Source organism: Xyrauchen texanus, chromosome 28 (assembly GCF_025860055.1).
Source record: "Xyrauchen texanus isolate HMW12.3.18 chromosome 28, RBS_HiC_50CHRs, whole genome shotgun sequence".
Taxonomy (NCBI): domain Eukaryota; kingdom Metazoa; phylum Chordata; class Actinopteri; order Cypriniformes; family Catostomidae; genus Xyrauchen; species Xyrauchen texanus.
This window is the reverse complement of record NC_068303.1, coordinates 18673326-18698643: the sequence shown is the minus strand read 5'-3', so window position 1 is coordinate 18698643 and position 25318 is coordinate 18673326. Positions and strand designations below refer to the sequence as shown.

Genomic DNA, 25318 nt, shown 5'->3' with positions numbered 1-25318 from the left:
GGAGTTCTTTCACAGGCAAGAAAGAGGGAGAGGGAGAAAAGCTAAAAAGAGAGGAGGAGGCAGAACTCTGAGTCCCAAGGATCCCTGATTGGCTGCCTGGCTCTTCTGCTATGTGACCTCCATAGCCCAGCAATTGTATTTTAACCCTGTCCAAACCATGTGATTGTTGTTTAGCTTGTCCAAGCTTTGCAACCTTGACAGGGCACCTTTATCTGCCTGCTTCCCCAGTCATACTGGAATAGTCTGGAATGTCATGGCAGAATTCAGTGAGAATAGTGATACCACTCTGGTTTGAGAGTTGCCGTTTCCAGTGACAGAAGAGGAGCACGGAGTGGCTGTGCAAGTTTTCACAGAGGAAAGTTGTTGCTATCTGCAGAATACTGAAGAAGCTAGGTTTTTGAAGGTGCTCATCTCACTGTTGTGTCTCATCTCCATCTGGTAGGTTACTGACTTTTTCATTTTGTTGTTCTCAGTAGCTGGACATGTTCACTGTCACAATGCTTCGGCGAGGAGCTTGGAGATACTGGAACAGTCAGCGCACCATAGCAACCATTGTTTCTGGCAATAAGACATCACAGTGAGTTTGAGTGTCTGAGTGCAAGGGCCCCTGCAGATGTAGGAATCAGACAGATCAACTGTCATTCATCTCTTTATGTCCAGACAGGTGAGGGAACGACTGAAGAAGGAGATAGCAGAGATGAAGAATCAGTTCCCAGGATCTAGGCCAGGTCTGGTTGTGCTGCAGGTCAGTCTGCATCTCTCTCTCATTCATTTGCCCCATATAATTGGGGAAAATATATATGGGTAAGTAAATAATTATTATTAATCATAACCTATAGTTGAATAGAATAGTGGCATTCGAATTTAGAGTCTTTGTTGCTATTGTTACATCCATGCTTTATACTAAAATATTTGTCATATATCCCATTATATTTTATTTGAGTGAACAACAGTGATTAAATGCATGAATTTAAATTGAATATTTGATTATGTATTTTACATTAGATTACATTAGATGCTTTAATGATATCAGATCTATTTTATAATAGTTCTGTAAAAGATTTATGAAAATTGGGATAAGTTTACCCACGTTGTTCTCTTACCCCAGGTAGGGGGTTATCTTATCTCAGTGGGGTAAGATTGCCTCTTTTGGGCTATGACAACTCTATTGAAAAATATATATTTATTTCTAATATATGAATCAGGGACTAAAAACGGTTCAAGAAACGAAAATGAAAATCGAAAACGAACTTAATTTTTAGCAGAACATACCCTTAAAAACGGAATAAAGAGATAATCAATTGTTCCGGAGTGAAAATGTTATTTTTAAATGCCTGGAAACCGGTTATAACCAGTTAATTTTGTTCCGATAATTTTTCATGAAACTTAAAGTCAAAGGGTTTATCACAGTATATTTTTGGAACTACACCAAATCATGTTGCCCGATTAAATGAAACATGTGCTTTGAACCTGAAGGAAACTGCTGCATCACACACTTCTTTGCCTAATTGCCCGTTGTGGATAATCGTATTCTGTGAATGATATACAGTATGTATAGTTACTACATTTACATGCATGGTTAATTCAGATACAAGGAAAACATTATTAGATGTAAAAAATACTTTTCTCAGTTGTTTCCATGTCTTCACTGAATTATTGTTAGATATGATGCATTAATACAGATTTGATGCTGCCATGTTTTGACTCAGAAGCAAATCTTTAATTAAAATTTTACTTAACTGTTAATTAACCGAATACTTGTTATGATTTCTATTTTTGTAACTTATTTTGAGCTTGTTTTTCCAGACCAGATTGCTTGCTTCTCTTGTGAGATCTGTCAATGCTGCAATTGGTTTTTCACCCACCCCATAGTGCAGAGTACTGCCATTTTAAAAATAACATTTTATTATCCATTTGTGGCAGGGCGGATGGGGGGGGGGGCCGGATCGTGATTCTACACACCCGGTCCCTTATCAGGCTAATCAAGCCTCCGAGAGGGTTAAAGGCCAACTGCGGAAGATGGTGCGGGAGAGAGAAGTCGTTTACGGACATGTCCGTCATGTGTGTGTTTGTGTCTTTTGTTTAAGTTACTCATTACTCATAAATTATTATTATTTATGTCAACAAGCCGGTTCTCGCCTCCTCCTTTTCATTGAACTGCGTTACACTGGTGCCGAAACCCGGGAAAGGAGGAGGCGAGAAACGGCCTGGCAATATAAACAATATTTTAATGAATAACTTAAACAAAAGACAAACACACACACATGACGGACATGTCCGTAAACAATCTCTCTCCTTTACCATCCTCCGCAGTCGGCCTTTATCACTCTCAGAGGCTTGATTAGCCTGATAAGGGACCGGGTGTGTAGAATCACGACCCGGCCCCGCCCTCCGCCCTGCCACACCGTTTTATAACTTTTAATTCTTATTTTGTTCTAACCGGTAACCATTTGTAAAGGAGGCTGCGGAACTTTTGAACCGGAACAAAAAAATTGTTTTTGCTTAGAACGAACCGAAATGAAAAAACATAATTTTTTTAGTCCCTGATACTAATAATATACAGTAACATTATCCTGTAAATGCTGAAATGACATACAAGCATATTAACTTTTTTTAGCAAATGCACATATGTAGTTCTTAAGCGGGTTGTCTTACCCCATCTTCCCCTACACTTTGTGGCAATAGCTGTATGATTTCATCTCTCCTGATAATTTGACTCATTCTTTTTCTTTATTCTTTTCTCGCCTCGCTCTACTCCACATGATCATTTGGTAATGTGCCATTTTCTTTTCTATCACGGTTGTGGGTGTTGTGTTAAAATAGATAATCTCCCTATGCTTTTATGCCATGTGTTAATAAATGCAATAGTGTGCAACATGTTTGTGGAAAAAAGGTGTGTTGGTTTAAGGTCACAGGGATAAGATAACATTTAATATTGGTCTGTCTGTGACTCATGGCTTCATCCATAATAATTTCACTGCTTGAGCTGTGTTAGGTTGCAGTTATTTTATAATTTTTTGAAAAACACTTTTTTCCTAGACGTTACATACAAGTAACACAAATAAACTGCATAAACACATCAATATTAGACATAAGAATAATAATGCATTATTTTGTAAATTTCTAACTAACATTGCATTTGAGTGATTTGTTTGCTGATTCTGTTTCACGTGATGGTCAACAAGTGTTAAAGTAATAATGAGTTGTTTATGCAAATTCTGTATACTAGATATCAGTTGAGATTTCTACCTTCATCTGCACACTCTTGTGTCCTGGGGTGTTTTATGGTTTGTTCTAGGTCGGGGACAGAGATGACTCAAACCTCTACATCAGCATGAAGCTCAAGGCAGCGGCTGAGGTTGAATGAGCTGATTTAATAAATTGATTCATGTTTATCATAAAGCTCTCGCTGACACTGTCTCTCACCTTTGTGTAGATTGGAATCAATGCAAACCACATTAGGCTTCCCAAGACAGCCACTGAAGATGAAGTAAGTGCAACAGAACCTATTCAAAAACCAAAGCTGTGTTTCACCTCATCTTTTTTGCTCTCTTTTCTCCTTTTTATATCTGAGTACCATTGCTCACTCTTCATTATCATGGAAATCAGAGGGTTTGGAAGTCTTTTGTTCACATTAACTGGGCAGAGGTTTTGGGCCTTAAGATTATTGATCTATTTTTGGTCCAGGGCTGCATTTCCCATAAGCATCGCAAGCTTTAGTTGATCGTAGAGACCATTGGTGCTGTAACGAGGACTCGGCTGGTTGGGATCCATATGCGGTTTTATTAGGAAAACAGACTCAGTTTAATACAGGCGATGATCGAAGAATGAGCAAACATGAATATCAGAGGTAAGCAGTATTCGTGGTCAGACAGGCAGAAGATCAGGGCAGGCAGCAGACAGCAATATCAGAGCAGACGAACGTGGTCGAGAATACAGGGCAAGGTCAATACACAGAAGATCGGTGGTGGTAGTAGTGGTAGTGGTAGGCACATGGCAGATTAAACTTTATTTGGTGGTATAAAATAAATTGCTGCATTCTGAAGACTTTTCCTGCTAATATTCTTCAGGTTCTAAGAAGCATAGTTGCAGTCAATGAGAATCCTGCAGTCCATGGTCTTATTGTACAACTGCCCCTCGACTCCATCAACCCAATAGACACAGAAAAAGTGACCAATGCCGTGGCCCCAGAGAAAGATGTTGATGGGTAAGTGAAATGCTATTTTTTCCAAGAATGATACTATGCTGCTATATTGGGGAAGATGTGTCTGGTGGTAAACAATACAGATAATATAGAACAAAAAAACACAGATCATAGTTTGCGATTCATGTCTCAATTAGAGATGTGTACAACCTTCAATAGAATACTGAGTGCTACTTCACAAGGTCATGTTGTTGCATTTTCCACCCTCTCTTCCTTTCCCACTGTTTGATCCATATGGCCACTTCTAATTCTTACCACTCTGTTTGGCTCCCTTATCTGTTTTTTTTTTCTCCACCCAAATCAGAGGTGGGTATGTTGAATATATTGCCCTTTTTACCAATTGCAGATTTGTTGTGTTATCTCAGTAAAAGTAGTCTTGCATACACTTTAAATCTGAACAAATGGGCAATACCGAGCTGTACGCCCTTTAGACATTGTATGATGGATGAATAGATTAGGTAGAGCACTAGGAGGTACATATTAGTTGTGTTACCATATGCAATCTTAAATTTTCACAATGTATTCAGCACAGTGTATACTGCTGGAGCATATCTGTGATTACCGCTGAAGGCATGGTAGAAGTGAGCTAAAATTAGCTTTTCGTAAGCTCAGGGCTGGAAACTGCTGGTTATCATTTTCATACTCTCACAAGAACACCCTGCTGAGGCAGGACAAAAGTGAGAGATCATTTTAAGTGTATATTTTCTATACTCATAAACAATTTTACAGATCTTGTTTGTAAATTAGGAATTTCCAAACAAAAGGGGAAAAAACTCAAATGAGCCATTTGTTAGCTTTGACAGTATATCATATTCAGAGTTTCCACTAGAAAAAAATGGGGAGGTTTCGTTTTACGGACATTTTGATGATATGCCGGTCAAATATATCGCCTCTTAATTAGTCAAGTTGAGGAAAACTGGAGGCAGTCTATGTAACTTAAAAAATGACATAATCAGGCCGTATAGAATGCAACATATTATTATTAGCTTAACTTTCAAATAGACGAAAAAAAAACATGAACGTCCGATTGGCGTCAATCAACGCCAATTGTTTTTTACTGTGGTTTCACACACATTCACTTTTTGAAACATTGAGGCACGGATGTACCTAATACAAATAAATAAAACATCTCCAGTTAACTAGCAGATCATTCATTTAGTCCGTTATTAAATAAGAGATCTAGCGCTAAAATCTGTTGTTTTTGAAATCAAGCTGAGCGCTCGTGTCCGCTGCTATCAGTTGCATGGACTACGCGCGATTTGCGCAATCTTCACTAGGACGCGCATTTCAATCTATCGCCGTTGCGGAGACCGTATCGGTTACCTAACGTAACCTCGGTTCTCTCTAGATGAGGGAACGAGTATTGCGTAAGCTAGCTTACGCTACGGGAAAGATTCATCTTTTCTGAGATATTGAAGCCAAAAAATTAGCCTTAATTTTTGTATCCATTGTCAACGCAGTGCGGCAGCTGCAGACCTTGAGCGGGCTAGCTAGCGAGCTCATAGGTTGCTCTGCGGCAACTGCTGCAGCCTATAGACGAGCTTGGGCGAACTCGCATCCAATGAGAGGCGTCCGTGCGCTCACTGCAACAAAGCCCGCCAAAATGGGCGTGACTAGAGTGCATATAAGCGTAGTTCGTAGGCTGGAACCCTGGTTTTCATTGACTGAAGCGAAAAGTCGCTCGTGGCGCGAGTACGGCCGGCTACGCAATACTCGTTCCCTCATCTAGAGAGAACCGAGGTTACGTTAGGTAACCGATACGTTCTCTTCACGAGGTTCTCTCAGATATGCGTAAGCTAGCTTACGCTACGGGAACCCATTGTCAACGCCGTCGCGCCAAGCATCCACTGTATGAGCCCCAGGGAATTAAGGGGGGACCCGGGGGAGCCCTTATGAGTGGGGAAATAATATTTGGCCGGCAAGAATGCGGGTCATTGATTGTGTAATACATAAGCACATAGTGGGAAGGGAACGACAGCGCGGCGTTGCGGTTCCATATTGTAAAATCTGACAAAGGTGGAGGGGGAAGTCCATCCCGCTGCCACACATATGTCGTGAATGGAAATCCCGCTGGACCATGCCCACGAGGATGCCATGCTTCTAGTGGAGTGAGCCCTAATGCCCAACGGGCATGGCAGGTCTTTTGACGCGTATGCAGCAGCAATAGCGTCCACTATCCATCTAGATAGTGTCTGTTTCGAGGCGGCGAGACCTTTGTGCGCCCTCGAACTAAACGAAAAGCTGCTCAGAGCGTCTGAAAGCGGCGGAGCGCGCAGTATACAATCTCAGTGCTCTGACCGGGCAAAGGAGATTGGCGTCGCGTTCAGCTATCGGATGCTGGCAGCGCCGATAGGGAAATGACCTGTGCTCTGAAAGGAGTACCGATCACCTTGGGAACATAGCCGTGTCTAGGCTTTAAAATGACCTTGGAGTCACTTGGTCCAAACTCAAGACACGCAGGCTGACAGACAGCGCGTGAAGGTCTCCCACACGTTTGACTGATGACAGGGCAGTCAGAAAAACGGTTTTGAGTGAAAGGTATTTCAAATCCACGGATTGAAGTGGTTCGAAAGGGGGCTTTCATAGTTTCGAGAACTATAGAAAGATCCCAGATAGGAACCGATGGGGGCGCGGGGGTTCATCCTTCTAGCTCCCTGAGGAAGCGGATGACCAGCTCGCTTTTACCCCATGACTGGCCGTGCAGGGGTTCAGCGAACGCCGCAACGGCCGCCACATACACTTTGAGCGTGGATGGGGATCTGCCCTTATCCAGCAGCTCTTGTAGAAATACTGAGCAGCGACGACACCCCACATGTCCGCGGGTCCAGGTCTCGGTCGGTGCACCATTTTGTGAACACAGACAATTTTGACGCATAGAGTCTTCTCGTGGAAGGGGCTCTAGCGTGTATGATGGTGTTTATTACTCCTTCTGGCAGAGCGACGGGTAGTCGTTGATCACCCACGCATGCAGCGCCCAGCCTCTGGGTGGGGATGCCAGATTGTGCCGCGAGCTTGAGAGAGGAAATCTGCTCTCACTGGGATGGGCCACGGCGCTGTCAGTGACAGCTGCGTAAGCTCCGGGAACCATGTCTGATTCTCCCAACGCGGGCTATGAGGAGCACCGAGTGACGCGTTTCCTGATCCTCTGCATTACCTGTGGCAATAGCGAGACGGGAGGGAAGGCGTAAAGCGGGCGTCTGGGCCAGTCCTGGGCCAGCTGCGTCCTCGCTCGAGAAAAATATTGGGCAGTGAGAGTTCTTTTGGACGCAAAGAGGTCTATCTCTGCTCTGCCGAATAGGTGCCATAACGCCTGGACTGTTTGAGCATGCAGGGACCATTCCCTGGGGAATATTGTCTCTGGACAGTCTGTCCGGCCGTCGTTCAGGTGGCCTGGCACGCGCGTCGCCCTCAGCGAGCGCAGGTGGCACTGGGACCAACTCAGTATGCGTTTCGTCAGATGGAAGAGGTTCCTGGATCTGACACCGCCCTGACGGTTTAGGTAGGATACCACAGATCTGTTGTCCGAACGGACCAGGACGTGGTGACCCTGAATGACCGGGAGAAAGCGCACGCAGCGTACTCGACCGCTATCATTTCCAGACAATTTATGTGAAGGAGCTTTTCCTGAACTGACCATAGGCCAAAACCGGAGAGCCCTCGCGAGACCGCGCCCCAACCCGTGTTGGACGCCGCCTGTCGAGATGACTTTTCGGCGAGATACAGCTCCCATTGTCACTCCCCGCTGATACCATTCGGCCACTGTCCAGGGCTGCAGAGCTGAAATACAGGTTTGAGTCACCTTGATGGGCTGGCGGCCTGTGGCCCAAGCCCAGCGAGACGCGTGGTGTTTAGCCAATGCTGAAGCGGCGCATGTGCAGTAAACCCAGCTGAAGTACTGCTGCGGCTGAGGCCATGTAGCCTAGCACTCTCTGAAATTTCTTCAGAGGTGTGAGGCTGTTCATCTGAAATGACGCTGCTAGTCGCTGCACACGGCACGCCGCTGTGTAGATAAGCGAGCCGTCATTGCCACTGAGTCTAGTTCTATTCCAAGGAAGGAAATTGCCTGAGTGGGCTGTAGTGAGCTCTTGGTCCAATTGACTGCAAGGCCCAAACTGTTCAGATGACTGAGGAGAACTGTCCTGTGAGACAGAAGCTCCGTATGTGATTGTGCCAAAATCAGCCAATCGTCCAAATAGTTCAGAATTCGCAAACCCTGACTCACGCAGGGGTGCGAGCGCCAGCGTCCATGCACTTCGTGAAAGTACGGGTGCTAAGGACAGGCCGAACGGAAGGACGGTGTATTGATAAACCTGGCCGTCGAGGCTAATCTCAAGAATGGCCTGTGACGGGATTTATCTGAATCTGAAAGTATGCATTTTTCAGATCGAGAGAAATAAACCAGTCCCCTGGCGCATCATGCGCGAGGAGTTTGCTGGTTGTAAGCATTTTGAACGGTCTTTTTGCAAGCGCTTTGTTCAAAACCCTGAGATCTAATATTGGTCTGAGGCCGCTGTCTTTCTTGGGGACAAGAAAATAACGGCTGTAAAACCCTGACTCGCTCAGGGAGGCGGCACTCTCTATGGCCCTTTTGCACAGAAGGTTTGCTATTTCTGAACGAAGCATGCACGCTGCTTCCGTGTTCAAAGTAGTTTCGAGCCGCGCTCTGAAGCAAGGAGGACGGCGATCGAACTGTAGCAAATAGCCCTGTTGTATTGTGCTTAACACCCATTCGGATATCCCTGGAATATCTTCCTACGCTTTGAAGCGTAATGTTAGAGGGTGAATGGCCAAATCGCTCTGATTGCCGCACACAGCGCGCTGAACAGAATGTGTGAGCGCGCTTACAGTGCTTATGCTGGACTGCTCGCAGACAGCATGGACAGGTTGTTCTGTGAGTTACTTCCCGATTGAGGTGAATGGGGAAAGAGTCACGTCTGTTAAGTGATGCGCAAGCATAGCCACGGGCATGGGACTTACATACAGAGAAGTGTCTGCTGGCCTTGTGACAGAGCGGGCAGAGAATGGGGGCGCGCACGTATTCGTGAGCGCATTTATTGACTCTAACACTCGAGTGGTTCGTAACCGCTTTTGAGTGTGCTCTGATGGGGACACGGAAAGTGTAATGCTTGTGTGTAGAGGTGAACACTAGATTGTGGGCACATTTTCTACACATAAGGCTGGTCGTGTGACAGAGCGGCCAGAGAATGGGCGCCGCACGGATTCGTGGGTGCGTTTATTAACCCTAACACTCGAGCGGGTCGTAACCGCTTTATGTGAGTGTGCTCTGATAGGGACACGGGACGTGTAATGCTTGTGTGTAGGGGTGAACACTGAATTGTGGGCACATTTTCTACACATAAGGCTTTATTTTGGGTCGCCGTGGAAACGGCGTTTGAGTGCAGGCAAGCGGGTAATATCACCGGCTTGTTGGCTGCTGAATCCACCACTGCAGTAGCCTTTGAGAAGGGGACTGACAGGGGCGTACGGGACTTACATACAGCTGGCCGTGTGACAGAGCGGGCAGAGGAGGGGCACGCGACGGGCTCGTGGGCGCGTTTAACTCCAACACTCGAGCGGGTCGTAACCGCTTATGTGAGTGTGCTCTGATAGGGACACGGGATGTGTAATGCTTGTGTGTAGGGGTGAGCACTGGATTGTGGGCACATTTTCTACACATAAGGCATGTTTACTCTTTACAAGATTTCTTTGGGTCGCCGTGAAAACGGCGTTTGAGTGCAGGCAAATGGGTAGTATCACCGGCTTGTTGGCTGCTGAATCCACCACTGCAGTAGCCTGAGAGAAGGGGACTGACAGGGGGCGAAGCTTTGACGGTGGTCCAGCCGAGGCAGGACTGAGCCGTCGTTTTCTCAACAATGCTAGGAGAACTTCGGTTGCTCAGGTTTCAGTACAATCTTAGGCCGAGGCCCGCAGGGGGGCGGCGGTCTGCGGCGGCTGTCTGAGCGCGATCGAGGGCGGCCGCCCTGTCGACGCTGAGAAGTCTGGCTTGTTGAGCTGGGCGCTGTGAAGAGGCTCGTGCAGGAGGCTGGTCACGTGGGCGGCCTGCAGAGGAGCTAGCGCGACGAGGCAGAAAGAGATTCATGGCTTGGGCTTCGAGAACGGTCAACAATGCCACTCACCGCGGAACCGAAGAGACCGGACAGAGAGAGCGCGCGTAGTGCGTTCAGCTTCTCCCAAGTCGGCTAGTCAGATCTGAAACAGCCTCTGTCTGTAAGACGGCCATGGAACGCAGAGCAGATGCGGCTTGGCCGGCGGCGGTATAGGCGCCGCCAACACAGGCGGAAGTAGTTCTGCAGGCCTTAGACGGGAGCACCAGCTTAGACCGCCATCTCGCGGAGGGCGGGCAAAGGTGCGGCGTGGAGTCTGTTGGGAGCCTGCTCAGGGGCGGTGACCACTCGAGCCCGAGGCGGTCGACTGCCTGTGTGAGGAGGCGTTAGTTCCCCTTCGACTCGGCGCGGGTCCTGCTGGATTCCTGGGCCGAGGAGGAGGCGTGTGAGCCTGACCACTCCTCGCTGTCCGAAGCCATGATGGAACAGCCCTTACCTCCGCTTCTTCGTCCGAGATGGCAGCAGAGCAGCCGCCGGCGGCAACTGCGCGTCCCGGGTGGGCGGGGAGGGTGAAGGCGATGCTCGAGGGAGGGGCTCCGGCGAGGCAATCGCTTCTACCACTGGTTCCGGCAGCCTTTGAGAGCGGCGCTTTTACTGCGCGGCTGAATGGAAGGCGCACGGCGGCTTCGGTCCTGAGCGCTCGAGTCGAGCCCGCAGGGTCGACATCGGAAGCTCCTCGCAGAGATCGCATCCACCTTCAGCGAGGCGAGCTCTGCATGCCCCAGTCCCAGGCAGAGAGCGCAGATGACGTGGTGGTCTCCGGTGCTGAGAGGGGCGCAGCATGAGGCGCAAGTGGAACGAGGCATCTTTAAAAAGACGCTCGTACTCTTTTGTGAAGTTCATAAGAACTAGCTTGCTTTAAAAAGGATACGTCGCCGGATGGCGTAGCTCGCAGGACGGCTGAAGGTGGCGAAGACGGCCGGCTTCTTCGAGCGCTGTCCACGCTTGCTTGATGCCCCTTGAACGGCGACGTGGCTTCCAGTTCAGAGATGCGAAGAGCTTCGCTGAAGAGATGAAAATCAGGGTTCCAGCCTACGAACTACGCTTATATGCACTCTAGTCAGGCCCATTTTGGCGGGCTTTGTTGCAGTGAGTGCGGACGCCTCTCATTGGATGCGAGTTCGCCCAAGCTCGTCTATAGGCTGCAGCAGTTGCCGCAGAGCAACCTATGAGCTCGCTAGCTAGCCCGCTCAAGGTCTGCAGCTGCCGCACTGCGTTGACAATGGATACAAAAATTAAGGATAATTTTTTGGCTTCAATATCTCAGAAAAGATGAATCTTTCCCGTAGCGTAAGCTAGCTTACGCAATACGAGAGAACCTCTCGTAAGAGAATCTCTATTAATTCCGGTGAAATCACAAAATAAAATGCACACAAACGTGTCCCTGCTTGATATAGACTGTAACCATGCACTGATGAACATAGGCTATTCAGTTTTGATGATAGAGAAAAAAAACTGCACGAATCGCGCGGATTAGAAGCACTGATCTATCTATAATGAGATGTTCCTGATTCACCATCGTCTGGCCTCTGAAAAAGCTTTTAAAGCTAGTCTGCCTGGGCCTGGCCATATTTGAAACGTCTCACTCAATCGTTCGTTGTTTAGGTCTATATTGCAGCCGTTTTAGGCGTGCGCTTTATTTGAAATGCAGCATGCGATGTTGTTTCATAACTTTCAAAGGATAGAGCCTGTTCCTTTATAACATAGCAAAAGATCTGTGTATTTTTGCTTTATACATTTTAGGCTTATTCTCAAATTCAGATTGTGTTAGGGGGACGGGATTATTAGGCAATTTTAATCGGACAATTTGACCGGAGAGATTTAATTTTGTCGGACATTTAATTTTTTTACCGGCCAATGTCCGGTAATTACCGGACAACGGAAACCCTGCTCATATTTTCATTAAAACTTGTTCACCCAAAAATAAAAATGCATGTTACTAACCCTAAATGAATGATAGATAGACAGACAGATTGATTGATTGATTCCTTCCTTCCTGGAGGGGAGGAGTTGCCCCATCGGCTGTTCCACCACCGAATGGTCTTCCCCACATCCTGGGAACCTGAGTAGGATGAGGGGAGGGAGAGGGGAGAGAGAAAGAGAGTGGGAGAGCCATAGGGGAGAGAGAGAAAAAGAAAAGAAAAACACTCCGTTTCCCGACCATGCCACCATTTGGTCCTCAGCCAGCACCAATCCTCTGCGATGCCGGGTGATGGCACTGGACTTCGCATCCTGGCAGATGGCAGCGGCTCCTCCACTTCCTGGCAGATGGCAGCGAGCTCTTCCGCCTCCTGGTGGACAGAAGTGGTTCCTCCGCCAACTGATGGTTAGCAGCGGGCTCCTCCGCCTCCTGGTGAACCACTCCAGTACTACCGGATCATGTATCCTTGGCGTTGCTATCCTCCATCAGTGGCAACGGCTCTCTGATGACGCGTCTTCCTCCAATCCCGGTTTTGGCACCACTGTGGCAGACCCACCTCTTGTTCATCGGAATGGAACCTGGTTATCAACCAAAAAGACTTTAACAAACATAACATGACATAAAAGTGCTTTTTAGCATAACTAAAGATAAACATGCACACACAAACACTGCTGTATGCCAGTCTCTCTCTATCTCTCTATCTCTCTCTCTCTCTCTCTGGCGTCCCTGGCTGCTCCTTATCTCTCTCTCTAGGTGACTGGGCCAACTCAGTGCCAGGCGTGCACTCTCATGGCCTGGCCAAGCCCTCCTCTTCGTCACACATATTATGTGCTTCATAACCTAATTATTTTCAAATGTTTTAAATGTTTTACTCTCAGCCTGACCAGTATCAATGCAGGCAAGCTGTCTCGTGGAGACCTGGGGAGCTGTTTCATCCCATGCACTCCTAACGGCTGTATGGAACTCATCAGTCAGACCGGTGGGTGGAAATCTTGTGAACCCTATGAACTCTTCCCATCAACAATCAGTCACCCTATGAAAAAATATGGAAGGATAAATATTATTGTTTAAGCCAATCCTCCAAAGAGTGAAAGCACACTGCATTTTCATGCCTCAAAAGCTTATATCTCATGATATTGTGCATGCCATAATAATGTATCATAATGGTCTATCATAATTGACCATAAATGGTCAAAGAAAAGCAGCCAAGTAGTGGCCGGCATATATGGCATCCCAGATGGCACCTAATGAAGTTGGAGAGAATGCCTAGTGTGTGCAGAAATCTAGCTCTGTAGAATCTAAATGTAACAATTATTTTGCTTTGTTTACAATTTTTTGGTAACTACATAATTCCCAAACACCCAAACATTTGAGTGATACAGTAGTAGGCAAAAATCTGACATTGATATATAACTTAAACAGGTACCAATGTTTAATATTTATGAATCATCAGGCAGATTTGATGCAACACTGTGCTGTGTGATTCATGTTGTGTGCAGGTGTGACTGTGTCTGGGAAGAATGCTGTTGTGATCGGCCGCAGTAAGATAGTTGGGGCTCCAATGCATGATCTGCTCTTATGGAACCATGCCACAGTAACCACCTGTCACTCAAAGACACTTGACCTTGCTGAACAGGTTGGTTCTGCTTTGGCTCTTTTTTTCCTGTTTGTCTCTCTCGCTCTCTTTTATCCCTTTTCCCTCAACCCTTATAGTTTTTGAGCTGAGTCAACCCCACAGTAAGATTTTATGAAGAAGATAAAAAGAAGAGCTAATAACTCTGCACTGGGGATATGACAGCTGTCTTGGACTTATTATGATACCTAGAAGCATGGATACAGTATCATGCATAAACAACAGTCTTCAGCTACCAATGCCATTGTAGAAATGCGCTATTCACAGTCAGCTATAATACATTTATTCCATGAACAAAAGTGCCTGATAATTGGAGATAAAGTGAGTAATATTTAGCTGGTCATGTGAAAAGTGTACCTTTTACACATACAATGTTTTTCTTGGGTATAAGAAGATATGCAAATGTCTGCTAAATTTAATGGGATAATTCACCCCAAAAAGTCGATGACAGGTAGAAGAAAGCAAAGAAAGGTAGAATCTTAGCCTCCTTGACCATTCATTTCATTGTTTGGAATATAGATGAGGTGAAACTGAATGGTGCCTGAGGCTAACATTCTGCCTAACATCTCCTTTTGTATTCCATGAAAGAAAGAAAGTCATATGGATTTGGAACAACATCTGTTTAACTAAATAATGACATGGCATGCAGTTTGATGGAATGAATGTACTGTAGTAGGTGAAACATACAAATGTTTTCTTGTTTTCTTTAGGTGGGCAGAGCAGACATCTTGGTTGTGGGTGCTGGCAAAGCTGAGATGGTGAAGGGAGAGTGGGTGAAGGAGGGGGCGGTGGTCATAGACTGTGGCATCAATTACATACCAGGTCTCTCAGCTTGACTGTATCTGCTTTTTTTAAATCAGTTATGGAATACCAAATAGCTGCAGGTTTTAGCTCACATGTTCACCTTTTACACAAACAGATAGCAGTAAACCCAGTGGGAAACGTGTAGTGGGAGACGTGCACTACTCTTCGGCTAAAGTGCGAGCTGGATTCATCACCCCAGTGCCTGGTGGAGTAGGACCCATGACTGTAGCCATGTTGATGAAGGTATAACATTAGGAAAAGTCGGATGGCTCAATGACTTGAATAGGAGCAAATTCATTCATATATCTTATTTGAGCAAAGGACCCTAATAAGGTCAAGATATAGTAGTAACTTATATATAGTTTATAATTTGACAAAAAAACAATTATATGCACAGTAAAAATAAAAACAGTAGATGCACAGTACTATGCATTTTCACAAAGATGCATTTTCATACATTGTATGTACTCAATGATCTCTCCAGTCACAATCATTTGTATAAAAAACAAATATAGACATTGGACCATGTATTTACTGCCCTTTGCTTAGTAATAATTGCTTTGACAAGCTGTGCACATTTAATTACTGAATAAATCTCATTTGTCACTTTCAATGACTTTTTTAAATCAGTGTTTAAATTGCTTTCACTGAATTGTACTGTACAAACACAAGGCATGTTTTTACAAATACATTATTTTAATTTGTATTTGATCAGAATACAGTTGAAAGTGCAAAGCGGTTTCTGCAGACATACAGACCAGGGAAGTGGAACATAGTCTACACAAAGAAGAAACCACAAAGGCCTCAGCCAAGGTACTGAGATGGCTTGCTTGTGTATAATATACACAGTATTGGTAAAGCTCTGTAATTGTGCTTTCATTAGTCCAATATTAATTTGTGTGATAATAAATTGAAGATGGGTTGCAAATATTTACATGTGCATTTTTTCAACATTAAAAGTTTAGGTTACAAATGTATATGAATGTTATAAGATAAATTTTAAGTGTTTTAGTTGTTTCAAGTTTTTCAGCATTTTCTATCACCTGTTTAACTATATCACTTTAAAAGATCCTGTGTTTTAACAAATGAAGTAATCAATAGGTTAAAAGTACAACTGTTCTACATAATCTCTCAATTAATATGAGATCAAAAACGCATTCATAATAATTATGGAAGGATGAGCAAAATTATGTTTAAAATAGTTTTAGATGGAATACAGATTGTAACACCGCTCGATATTTTATGTTCCCATATACAGTATTTCCACTATCCACTTAAGTATGTTAAGGAGGATTTTTTACTTTTTATTCTAAAGCATATTCATAACAACGTTTATTGAGTTTGTTATACTATCATTGAAAAGAACTTCAGATGACCCTAGTGATTCTGAATTGACACTATAGACATTTTAAAGGATTAGTATTTATGCATAAGGGAACTCTTGTGGCTCTTGCTGATCCATGTATTAAAAAATGCCTGTTGCATCTCCTCAGTGATGTTGAAATCTCACGTTTATGCTTGAGCAAACCAATCGGTCAGCTTGCAAGAGAGGTGGGCTTGTTTTCTGATGAAGTGGAGCCATATGGCAGGAACAAAGCTAAGATACGACTGGACGTCCTCAATCGAATGAAGAAACAGCCTGATGGGAAATATGTGGTTGTCACTGGGTAGGATGCATATTGAAATTTAAAAATTAGAGTCTTTGGCTGATTGGAGCTACAAACCTAATGCATTGCTTTTCAAGGTCGATCTGTCTGTGTTATTGTTATCAGAATTACTTCTACTCCAGTGGGCGAGGGAAAACGCACCACTGCTCTTGGTTTGGCTCAGGCCTTAGGGGCCCACCTGAATATAAACACTTTTGCTTGTGTGCAAGATCCTTCTCCAGGATCCCGTTTTGGTGTCAAGGGTGAGAAACTATATATGTATATATATATATATATATATATATATATATATATATATATATATATATATATATATATATATATATATATATATATATATATATATATATATATATATATTTATATATATTTTTTTAATTATTTTTATTTTTTTAAGTTGATTTTTTTCTGTTTCTAAGACTGCTATCTTTTTTATTTAGCAATATGGCCCTTAAAGGTATAGTTCACCCCAAAATTGTAATTCTCTCAACATTTAGTCACCACCATGCCATCCCAGATGTGTATGTGTATGACATGTTTGCTGAAAACAAACAAGAAATATTTTTAGAAGAATATTTCAGCTCTGTATGTCCATACAATGCAAGTGAATGATGGCCTTTCAAGCTAAAAAAATCCCTTAAAGGCAGCATAAAAGTCATTAATAAGACTTCATTGGTTTAATCCATGTCTTCTGAAGTGATATGATAGGTGTGGGTGAGAAACAGATCAATATTTAAATCCTTTTTTACCATAAATCTCCACTTTCACTTTCACATTCAAGTAAAAGTGAAAGTGGAGATTTAAAGAAAAAAAAAAGGATTTAAATATTGATCTGGTTCTCTCCAAAAGTGATTGAATCTCTTTATATTACATATATTAAAACACTGGAGTCATATGGATTACTTTTAAGCTGCCTTTGTGTGATTATTGGAGCTTCAAATGTCTGGTAACCATCCACTTGCATTATATGAACCTACAGAGCTGAGATATTCTTCTAAAAATCTTTGTTTGTGTTCAGCAGAAGAAAAGGAATCATTCACATCTCAGGGTGAGTAAATTATGAGAGAATTTTCATTTTTGGGTGAACTATCCCTTTAAATCTACCCAAACTCATGTAATAGTTAGCTGTTTGAACGATATCAGTTGCTATGGTTAATCAGGTTCATTGTTAGTGGTCCAAATTATTTATTATAAAATTAATGTAGTTCTGGCTCTAAATTCTGATTCGAAGCATTGTAAAATCACTATAAATGCACACCTGTGTCCGCACATTCTATATATATGCACCAAGTTGCTACATTGCTTGGCTACCGCAAGCAGCCTACAGTTAGACTTGTGAACTATATTACTTAATTATAATATAATTCTCATCATATTAATAATGAATTTAACAATTCTATTTTTGTTTATTAAACAACTGTCTTTTATCATGTTGCTGTTCCTGACATTTTGCATCATGCCTATGAACACCAAGGGTATAATCACTGTAACACATGGCTTATTGCTTTATTTAATTTTTTAAATTGAGGCATTGCTTTTTGTTCACAGGGGTTGCTGTTGGAGGTGGATACTCGCAAATTATTCCTTTGGAGGAGGTACTGTATGATTAGTTGTATGTTTAAAAAGAAATTCATAAAATTGAACGTGAATATGTTCCAACACATTTGAACACAGGTCAGTCTTCAGCCTTCAGGCCACAATGAGGTAATCTCTACTGCCAGTAGACTGGTGATGGACACCATTAAAGCACATGCTCACTTTGAGACCAGGCTCTCTGAAAAGGTCAGGTTTGTATTTGTTTTATGTGGTTGTGGTGTGATGTGTGTGGATACCTTTGTGTTTATATGATTTGCATTTAGTATGATCTCAGATGCTTGTATCTTACAGGCTTTGTTTGAATTATTGGTTCCACTAAGAGTGGGTCAAAGGTCTGTCTCCCCAGCTCAGTTCAACCGACTAAAGGTAGGTCACACAAAACAAAGCCTACAGTCAAACATCTATTTCAAAAACAGTGTAGAAGAATGTTGACATGATCACTGTCTTTTGTGATCTGTAGAAACTGGGCATTGAGAAATCTGACCCCTTGACCTTAACAAAGAATGAGATAAGACGCTTTGTTCAACTGGACATTGACCATGCCACCACAACAGTATGTATCAATATCTCAATGTCTGTTTGTCCCTATGCCATACAATTGACACAGTGGCTGTAGTTTATTAAGTTTGTATGATTGTTTTTTGTTTTTATTATTTTCCAGTAATTCTGTCTATATCCCACAAACACATTTTTATGTGATATCTATGTGCAGTATATCTATGTGTATTTTGTTTTATGTTTATTGTTATTTAAAAATGATTGCCACATATTAAAAAAAAATCTCAGTTTAGAAATCATTTATATTATGTTAATTATTTGTTTATTTTATTATCATTAAATATATTACAATATTGAAAAAATGAATGATACTAACCAATGTGCTTATTATTATTTTATAACTTATTTTAAGGTTAGGCCTTTAAGTGGGTGACTGTGCTTTTCAGGATTGTGGCTCTTTGGAAAATGAGATCATGGCTGTACTGTCACTAAGCAGCAGTGAGGAGGATATGCAGCAGAGGCTGACCAAGATAATAGTGGCTACAAACAAATCTGGAGATCCTGTTACCACAGAGGATTTGGTCAGTGTGTGTGTGTGTGTGTGTGTGTGTGTGTGTGTGTGTGTGTGTGTGTCTTTGTCTTTGTGTATGATCTAATATACAAAACCTTGTCATCTCAGAATGTCAGTGGTGCATTGGCCATGCTATTGAAAGATGCACTACAACCCATCTTAATGCAGACTGTAGAGGTAAGATGTCATAATGCATATGTTTCAGAAAGAAATATGTTGAAAGAATGTTCTTTTTCAGAGCAATTATTCAGTATACACATTTCAGAATAACTGGTCACATGATTTCAGCATTTTCCATTCAATTCTTATTCCTTGCTGTTGTCAATTCTGTCTCACCACATCTCAGTCATCCTCTCTAGGGTACACCAGTGTTTGTTCACACCAGCCCATTAGCAGACATTGCCCATGGCAGTCCCTCCATCCTGGCAGACAGAATGGCTTTAAAAATGGTTGGACCTGATGGATATGTAGGTGAGGTACACTTTCAGTAAATTCCAGTTCCTTTTTAATTTAAAGATTCATAACTTTTTTATGATTATTTCCATTCACGTTAGATGTAAAAATACTGTGCAAACACTAAATCAATCATATGGTGTTTGCTTTCACAATATGTTTAAAGAGATGATCTAGACTTTTGCAGCCTGTTGCAACAAACCCCTTATAGGAGTAGTTCACCCAAAAACAAAAATAAAAATTCTCATAATTTACTCACCCTCATGTCATCCCAGATGTTTTTGACTTTCTTTCTCCTGATGAACACAAATGAAGATTTTAACAAGAATATCTGTAGGTCCAAACAATCCAAGTGAATGGTGACCAGACCTTTGAAGCTCCAAAAATCACATAAAGGCAACATAAACATAATCCATAACTCCAGTGGTTTAATCCAAGTCTTCAAAAGAGATATGATAGGTGTGGGTAAGAAACAGATAAATATTGATCTCCTTTTTTAGCATAAATCTCCACTATCACTTTAAAAATGTGAAAGAATGTGAAAGTGAAATGGGATATTTATAGTAAAAAAGGATATAAATGTTGATTTCTCACCCACACCTATCATATCTCTTCTGTAGACATGGATTAAATCACTGAAGTCTTATGGATTACATTTATGTGGCCTTTATCTCCTTTTTGGACCTGTACATTTCTGGTCACCATTCACTTGCATTGTATGATGATATTTTTCAGCAGAAGAAAGTCTAATAATACTCTTACAATTGTAATTAAAAGGATAGCTCAACCAAAAATGTCGTAATTTACTCCTCATCTTGTTTTTTTAAACAAAATTGAATTTCTGTATTGGAACCCAAAAGGAGATATTTGACAGAATCTTATCCTTATGCAAAATGTAGCCTCCATCACCATAACTTTGTATGGAAAAAGAGAATGGTGACTGAGCCTAACATTCTGCCTAACATCTTATCCTATCTCCTCCTGTTGTGTTACATGGAGGAAAGGAAGTCATATTGTTTTGGAACAACTTTAGGGTGTGTAAATGATGACAGAATTTTATTTTGGGTCAACTATCCTTTTAAGGCTTTTCTTAAGTTATGGAGTTTGTTTCAACTGGACTGGAATATAAATTACAATAACAATTAAAATGTACAAACTATCACAATATCCAAATACTAGCTAAACAAAAGCTCCTCTCTCAAATCTTTTTAGTCACTGAGTCTGGTGGTGGGGCTGACATTGGCTTGGAGAAATTCTTCAACATTAAATGCTGCTATTCAGACCTGCAGCCAGATGTTGTAGTGATGGTGACCACTGTTCGTACCTTGAAGATGCATGGTGGTGGCCCCACAGTGAGTCAGATCCACAAATCCATAGAGAGCTTTCCATTATGGGTTCACTTGAGCCAATAACACATCAACTGTACTTATTTAATCATTAACTTTGTGGTTTTCTGTCTGAGGCAAAATATCACATTGTCTTCATACTTATGTATATAGTGATTGATTGTATTTTTTCCTCATTAAAGCTATGAAATTCTGTTTACCTATTCTCCCCATTAGGTACATACAATATTCTGAGGTTAATTGTTCAATGTGAAAGTGCATCACTCTATTTTTTATGAAGTCTCCTGCTACTCAAGGTTCAATGAACATGATGAGAGAACCTAATGTCTACATTATCCACTTAATATTATTTCTTATTTATAGGTCCAAACAGGCTTGCCCCTTCCAAATGTGTATTCACAGGAGGTAAGAATGTGCGCTGATAATATTCTATGATTTACTGAATGTTGATGTGTGTCAGGTGGTAGTAAAATTACTGCAAGAAAATTAGGGTTTACAGTAATTAGTAGAGTGATGTTTATTAGAAAATGCAACTTGAGGTATTTTCCCTGTTTCCAATGCAGAACCTCAAGCATTTAGAGAGAGGCTGTTATTACTTAAAGAAACAGGTGGAGAATGCACAAGCATTTGGCTTGCCTGTTATAGTTGCTGTCAACAAATTCAGGTACAAAATCAAATAGCCTACAAACAGTGCTTGTTGTGCTACATGTCGTCAATGTTGTTTGCCAAACTACTGTAACTGTTTATCAATTATTTATAAGTATAATTTCAATTTGTGTTCTTTTGAATCATATTTCAAACTGCACTGCAAAAAATATTTTCTAAATCAGTAGAAAATGTGTCATGTTATCCAGTGAAAATATCGAAATATTCGTAAAACAAGATCAATTTGCTTGAGAAGCAAAATCGCTTAAGATATTAAGACATTTCAGAGAATACTTATTTAATTAATTTTGTTTTTCTTACTCATTGGCAAAAAAGTTTTTCTTGTTTTAAGCATATATTTATCCAAAGGGTTTTAGGTTTGATTGACAGTGGGTTGAAAAACAAACTTAATTGAAGATCAGTTCTCTAAATTCTTATTATCTATCTTATTATCACAGTTTTACTTCTCAAGTAAATGTATCTTGTTTTAAGAATGTTTATATATTACTCACTAAGAATATTTTTTTGCAGTGTGATCACAGTTACTGTAATAATATGAGTGCTGGAGTAAGAGTAGATTTTTATCCTTGGGTACACTCATTTTATGGTCAGAAGCCAATCTGAACCACATACAGCACTCCTAATCTGACTGAATATATGTGAACATGGGCTCTGACTGTATTTGCCATAGCTCTGATACCAGTGCTGAACTGCAGCTGGTGTGTAGCCAAGCGAGGCAGGCTGGTGCCTTTGATGCAGTGCAGTGCACTAACTGGTCTGAGGGGGGCGCTGGAGCGCTGGCTCTGGCCGAGGCTGTTCAGAGTGCTGTGCAAATACCCGACCTGTTCAGATTCCTTTATGACCCACAGGTAAGAAGTGCCATTGTGGGGGGATAGTTCACCCAAAAATGAAAATTCTATCATCATTTATGTTGTTTTAAACCTGTAAAACTTGAAGGAAAGAAAGAACGTAATGAAGAAGAATATGGTTGAGCAGACGCCAGAGATAATTTAGAGTATAAATGTTAAATATATGAAAAACAATCCATAAATGCCTTATGTTGTTTACTTTAGTTTGTCATTCCATCCTTGAACAAGTATACAATTGAGCTATTTTATTTTTATTCAGGTTTAGAGTTGTTTTGTTTTTATTATTATCAAGTGTGCTTGTGCTCTGGTTTTCCACAACATTTTTTTTTTTAAGATCAATTAACACTTTGCATGAAATCTTTTATAATTGACAAGGCCTAAATATAACCAGCATGCAAACTTTTCATCACACATATCCAATTAATCTGCAGGAGGCTTGTAGTATTAAGTTAAAATAGTCCCATTAGAGGAATATGCTAAAATCCATTACTCAAACTAATGCACTATTTAATTCAGATAAATGTGATCTTTTAGATTCCAGTTGTCGATAAGTTAAGGATCGTGGCAAAAAGGATGTACGGTGCGAAGGACATAGAGCTCTCACCAAAAGCCAAGGAGAAGCTTGCACTTTACACAAAACAGGTCAGTTTCCTTTCCTCAAAAAAGCAATTACATTTAACAAACAATAAATTGTTAGTTACACAATCTGCTCTCTAATGCACACTGGGACTGTGATCTGATTTATAAATATTTGTCTATTATAGCTGACAACCTCATTGATTCAGATGGCACAAAATGAAAGAGAATTCTGTTTTCATAAAAGTCTTATTCTCCTTCCTCCTCCTTTCATTCTCTTTGTTTATCCTCTCTACAAGGGCTTTGGGAATTTGCCGGTCTGCATAGCCAAGACACACTTGAATAATGACCCCATGCTGAAGGGGATGCCCACTGACTTCTTCCTGCCCATTACAGATATCAAGGCCAATGCTGGAGCTGGATTCCTCTGCTGTTTTACTGTGAGTTTATACTTGTTCATCTGTTCAAAATAATACTAGAGATTTTAAAAGCATATGATTCACTCACATAATATTCATAAAATCTGCTAGCAAACCTTGATGTCTCCAAATTGCATGTTTTTATAGACCCATATTGACAATAAAATGGTTATTATGGATCATATAATTAGTGACTTTTTCAGCATTGTAATTCATATCATTCTTTGATGCTTCCTGCCTGTCAATCATTTTGCACATTCTCATAGTTTTGGAGTTGCTGCGAATTATTGAGGCTTAATTCCAATTTGATGCCATGTTGTTCACAAAAGTTGTCAGTTGAGGGCGCTATTTTGCTGCTGTTGTTTTTGAAAACCACTTCTGTTCTCAATAAAGCTAATTTGGTATCTTTGGATTGCATGGTTTTGGGAAGAGAGGATGGCAAAATCACTTACAACACATTTAAGCATAAGCCTTTAGATCAGAAGGTTTTTTATGATCATGAAAAACAGAAAGTTATGTCCAAAGTTTGTCCAAAGGTTTACTGGTAAAATTGCTAAATCAAATGAGCCCAATTGCGCACTAGATCAGTTAAAAATAAGTAAAATCATGTTAACTTTTAAACATTAAAGTGATTGTATTTGGCCATGTCTTCAGTGCTCATAATCACTGGCTGAAATAGACACTTCAGTGGTATCACCTCTATTTAGATGATACATCATTGGGTTAGTTCTATCCCATCTCCCTCAGACACTTAGATTGGATGAGTGTACCGTGTAGAATTGATAGAGAGAATATTTGGTCACACATGTTGTGGATATTTATATCCAGACACGTTGCTAGGCTGCATGCCTGTGCTGAACATGAGCTGTTTCAACAAAATCCACTGGTGGTCCAAGTGACCTTCCCCAATATTTATGTTCATTACAAATTACACATGTACTGTAAGTCAGTTTCAATAACTGCTCTCCAAGGTAGCAACCATTTCTATACACAATCATGGTTAACCTGGCTCAGTATGTAGCCACATGGTTTTGTTTAGCTTGGATTTTTTTAGTTCTTTAATGGTTTGATGTAGCTTTTGTTTTTTGTCTCAGAAAAAAAAAAAAGAGGTATTAAGCTAAATCTGCCTCCTTTATATTTACATCACACTCACTCATTTCTTCAAACTCTCCAACAGACAAATACAGAAATGGAAGATCCCATGTGGCCCTGTTTCCATGACAACAACCTTTACAGTGACAAGTAGCTGTATGGTTACTTTCAAAGGTGGTCAAACTGAAATTGATTTAATTAATGGTCAATCAAAGTTTTAATAATGGCAAGGAAATGTTTCTTTTTAATATGGTTAAATTCTTTTTTTACTCTGAAGACACCTTTGGCACCCTAGTCACCTGAAATCCAGGTGTTTACACTCCTCCAGGAAAAAGATTGAAACGCTCAACTTTTGGAGAAGACCAAATTTCCTCAACTTTTTAGTAACAGTTGAACTGTTTTGTTTTATATCCTATGTGAAAACAGTTAAATATCATTAACTATTTCTGTTTATTATCTAGATATTTGCAAACTGTTGTTTTGCTGGGTGTAGCCTACTGTCATCAATAGTGTATGACAAGAGAATGTTTGATTTTAGGAATTCTTCACTCAGATCTCACAGTTATTACACTGTGTCTTGAAGGATAAGATATTTTTAGCCATTGATTTTTAGTCACGATCAAGCAGAACACAGATGTTGTAACATGAGCTGATGGTCTGTATGTTTCTTATCAGTGTGTTTACTTGTGAAATTAAGTTAGTTTTAAGAAATTGCTGCTATTATCTGATTGAGTCAGCTAGCTGTCATAGGCATAACAGGTTGATGTTTGTCAATATTATTGATAGATTTGTTTAGATAAAGGGACACATTGATTCTATTAGATAGCTTAGTCTCTATACATTTATACTACATATTTACCTGAGCTATCATCTATCTCTCTCTCTCTCTCTCTCTCTCT

General features: G+C 41.3%; 1 protein-coding gene across 5 annotated transcripts; it reads left to right on the top strand.

The window, feature by feature from the left end:
- mthfd1a (methylenetetrahydrofolate dehydrogenase (NADP+ dependent) 1a, methenyltetrahydrofolate cyclohydrolase, formyltetrahydrofolate synthetase) lies at nt 1-25318 on the top strand. Of its 5 annotated transcripts, XM_052096193.1 has the most exons (28): nt 1-403; nt 474-577; nt 661-745; nt 3299-3358; nt 3437-3490; nt 4071-4207; nt 13129-13229; nt 13750-13886; nt 14594-14705; nt 14803-14930; nt 15403-15500; nt 16181-16354; nt 16460-16596; nt 17903-17949; nt 18029-18136; nt 18242-18316; nt 18411-18503; nt 18895-19029; nt 19128-19196; nt 19379-19490; nt 20685-20824; nt 21182-21223; nt 21382-21482; nt 22155-22332; nt 22867-22974; nt 23208-23348; nt 24505-24593; nt 24697-25318. In XM_052096193.1, the coding sequence occupies exons 2-27, from the start codon at nt 483-485 to the stop codon at nt 24571-24573; spliced, it is 2736 nt and encodes a 911-aa protein (XP_051952153.1). In that variant the 5' UTR covers nt 1-403; nt 474-482; the 3' UTR covers nt 24574-24593; nt 24697-25318. The 5 variants fall into 5 exon arrangements, with proteins under 5 accessions (XP_051952153.1, XP_051952152.1, XP_051952151.1 ...); XM_052096192.1 differs by having other exon boundaries at nt 477-577; nt 24505-25318; XM_052096191.1 differs by having other exon boundaries at nt 24505-25318.

Bases quoted from the DNA above. Each gene is read 5' to 3' on its own strand.
- mthfd1a (XM_052096192.1), top strand. From the start codon at position 483: ATGTTCACTGTCACAATGCTTCGGCGAGGAGCTTGGAGATACTGGAAC. The intron at 13,230-13,749 runs GTGGGTGGAAAT...TGTTGTGTGCAG, and splicing joins GGAACTCATCAGTCAGACCG to GTGTGACTGTGTCTGGGAAG. The intron at 14,931-15,402 runs GTATAACATTAG...GTATTTGATCAG, and splicing joins CTGTAGCCATGTTGATGAAG to AATACAGTTGAAAGTGCAAA.